Here is a 3,681-nt window from a genome sequence, read left to right as displayed (position 1 = left end):
CTTGCTGGGATCCTATGACCCCAGCTGACTTCCTGCCCTTTGGGCAGGGGGCTGGACTCGATGATCTCCTGAGGTCCCTTCCAGCCCTAATGTCTATGAAATCTATGAAATGTGAGACTCAGAAGCTTGCAAACCATAAATTCAATCATCCAGTTCTTATACAAGTGAAGTTTCTATTAGAAAAAATGTCCAATTAAACTACATATTCTGCTGTTTTAGACTTAGACTTGGTTATATAATGGATTATCAAAAGCAAAATCTTTTACGCATCAGAATTTAAATAAACATTTTGGTTAAAAAGTTAGAGATTACATTTGTATTACATTTTTATGCTTGAATGGACTTTAAAAACTTGTTCTTGTATGTATCAGGCCATCCCACAGTTGAACTTAATAAGTATTGCTTTGCTTTTCTCCTCTAATTCTCCTCTATACATCTCTATATAATGTTGCCTTTTTTAAAGCTCACTGTTTGGTGAGAACTCAGCCTACCTTGCCTCTGTGTTCTCCTTGATTTTTTTTTTGCATACCATAATCCTCTTAATACTTATTTTTTTAAATTTATAAAACAGTGAATCTTACAGCTTTTAGGATAGCTTCACATCAGCAGAAAATTTTAGTTTTATTGACATCTCCCATATAGAAGACTACATAGAAACAACTATATGCTGATTTTATAAAAACGTATCCTTTTATCACATAAAATAAACATAAGATTATATTTATATAGTGTGGTACATGCTGGTACTGTAAAGGTTCCTTCTTGTGCAAAGTGGATGTATCCTTATTTGGCTTTTACATGGCTTTGCTTAAGGTGACCCTGGACAAGATGGAATTTTTAGGAAGTAAAAGGACCACTGAAACCTGATCATTAAAGACATTCAGAACCCTAACAGTGACTGTGACTAGAATTTAAATGAGTTTTCCCTGATAAAAATATACCAGCGTAATCAAGTTGGCACTGAACTTGGGAAGTAAGCAATATTAACTTCAGCTCAGCTATTTTAGCTCTCTTGTTGCATGTTTCAGATAGGTTGTACATCCTCTAATGAAGAAGGTTGGTCTGAAGTTTTCTCTAGAAAGTAGATTAAAAAAAAAAAAAGTTCTTAACTTTTTAAATCCACAACTTGAAGCTAATTTTCATTTTCACCAAAGGGACAATAGTTCAGTATTTTATTTCTGCTGGGAGCCTTATTTAAAGATTTTACTATTACACTCTGTCTCTGATAAATACTAAATAGTGAATTTTGAATTCAATCTGCAGATGAAATTACTGAACCTTTACATCAAACGTGCACAGACAGGCTCTGGAGCAGGTGATACAGCAACAGACGTTTCTGGACAAAGCTAATGAATCTGACGACAGTGAACCAGGTCTCCTAAAGAAAGAACAGACCCTCATCAGTGAAAGGAAAATTCTCAAGTTCACTTTTTGGAACGCTTCTCATTCTGTTTTGGGTTTTTTTGTTTGTTTTTTTGGGGGAATTTTTTTCCTTTAACCGGAGGCTACCCTCAGCCTGCATGTGACTGTTGCAGTAGAGTTATTCCAAAACCAAGGAGAAACAGTATTAATATCAGTTGATCAAAAAATAAATTTTAAAAAAAGTTAATCCATCACTTTCCTGTTCACACTCCTCTGTGTCTTCCCATTAACTTTTGCCAGTGTTAAATTGTATTTAAAAGAATTTAAAAAAATGCTAATTAAACAGGAATGCTTTAAGCTTTAAAATTTAAAAATCTAAATTCTTTTGCTTTCATTTGGCTGCAGAATAACATTTTTTTATTTTTCTTTTGTTAAAGTATATCATGTTCTTTGCTAGAAACAAGAAATGGTGTGAAACAAGGCAGGACCAGTCTGAACTGCATCTGGACTCGGTCGCTGTATTGGTGGTACATCATCTTATTTACATCTTGTTTGGGATACTATGGAGACTGAGAATTATACCTGTTTAAAAAAAAAAAAAGCTGGATTGATCCTGTTCTGTAAAAGTGATATTGTTCATTGGTTGTATATGTTTGTCCCATAAATAAGAATTTAGAATGAGCAGTAGGGGACTAGTACCTCTAGTACCTCCTAATGTGGAAGACAGCCCTTTCAGAGTACAGTGTTACAGAACTGGTGATAGTGTGGCAGCCTGCTATCTAGCAGCACAGTAAGTGATCACTTGATGGACATGAACCATCCTTGTCACCATCACTTCTTCAAGCAGGATGCCTTAGAATGGAGTGCTCTGACCAAGCATGCTCAGTACGTATTTATATTTATCACTAGAATGTTTCCTCTCAACCTAATTGCTGGAATCAGTAGTTTTGTATCATAACTCACAATGGGGATATATGACAGCAGTGCAGAGGAGTGTTTATTGGTTATCTTTCTAAAAACAGTAAGATTTTTCTGCACTGAATTTTAGGGTGGGGGGAGAATCACAAGCGCTATGGATCTTGCCACTCTTTAATTTTAAAAAAAAGTTTTGGATGAGTTGGGAAAGCTACACCAAATTATTTGCATGGTTTCCTTGAATAGCATTGTCAAGACCCATCTGGATTAAGGTGTGGAAATGTTTTCAGGTTGTTTTTTGCATTTTTTATTTTGGTTTATTGTGAATAATGCTTCTTTGTATTTATGAACTTGATAATGGAAAGAGAACAAAGATCAAGTAAATACCTGTCCCTAAATGTCTTCTGTTTCTCAGATGTAATCAGTGAGCTACAAGCTACTTATCTAAGAGAGAGGGTAAAACAGCACCCTTTCCAGGAATGATGGAAATTCACATTTGTTTGGTTTTTTTTTACCATTTCATTGTCTAGTTTTAGGAAGTGTGTCCTGATAAGAGAGAAAATAGCAGTGCCAAGGATGTTCTGTGCTAGGCTAAAATTCTCTCTACCTCTTCAGGGTGATTACTTTTGACTGAGCTGCTGCCCATAGTGTCTTGTGGAAAAGCTGTCTATGGAAATTTTTTTTTAATTATTTTTTCAGATTATCATTTGTTACTGTGTATTCAAAGCCCTATTCTACAACACACAAGCAAATATCATGACAAACTGCTAATACACTATACTTATTAGTTACCCTGAATCACAAAATTGAATAACAGTGGAGCTGAATACTTGCAATTGCATACATTGATGGGTCATTTTCACTTTGATTTGAAGTGAATCTGATAAAGAGGAGACATGGTTGTTAAGCAATTTGCTGTTGTTGCAGAGATCAGTCCTATTGGAGAAAAACTGTAGAAATGTATGTAAAAACTTTTAAAAAAAGAAAAGAAATTGTCATTTGTCATCATCCCTTTTTTTAGCAGCTGCATCAGGAAAATAGTGTCTCCCCTTTCTTTCCTCCGTTGTGTAACATTCTTGTTGTTTTCTACTGGTTAATTACATTGTGTATTTATAGTTCTATGCTTACCATTGTGCATATACTGGCAATAAAATGTACATAACATTACTTGAAAAAAATAACGATGTATATAAGCTGTATTTCTGTTTTATTGAATCATGTTCTATATGACAGATTATAAATGTCATTGACATTCTACAACCAGAGTGAATGGTTGTAGAAGAACTTGCATACTTGCTCTGTCCAGAATACTGTTCTTCTATACTGCTCATAAGCATAACTAGTATGCCATGAAAGCATACTATTTATATAGCTACACAACCAAAAGCAGCAGCTTCAGAGAAT

At 34.6% G+C, this 3,681-nt stretch overlaps 1 protein-coding gene across 24 annotated transcripts in view; it reads left to right on the top strand.

Annotated features, from left to right (window-relative positions):
- CLASP2 (cytoplasmic linker associated protein 2) overlaps positions 1-3,454 on the top strand; it is a 220,451-nt gene extending 216,997 nt beyond the window's left edge. For all 24 annotated transcript variants that reach the window (XM_019537881.1, XM_019537785.1, XM_019537770.1 and 21 more), the window contains one exon: positions 1,264-3,454. In XM_019537881.1, coding sequence (XP_019393426.1) covers positions 1,264-1,350 — 87 coding nt within the window. In that variant the 3' untranslated portion in view covers positions 1,351-3,454. The remainder of the gene's footprint in view (positions 1-1,263) is intronic.
- Positions 3,455-3,681: the final 227 nt, after the last annotated feature.

This window comes from Crocodylus porosus, unplaced genomic scaffold (assembly GCF_001723895.1).
Source record: "Crocodylus porosus isolate Cpor-Errol unplaced genomic scaffold, CroPor_comp1, whole genome shotgun sequence".
NCBI lineage: Eukaryota > Metazoa > Chordata > Crocodylia > Crocodylidae > Crocodylus > Crocodylus porosus.
This window is presented reverse-complemented; position numbering and strand designations above follow the sequence as displayed.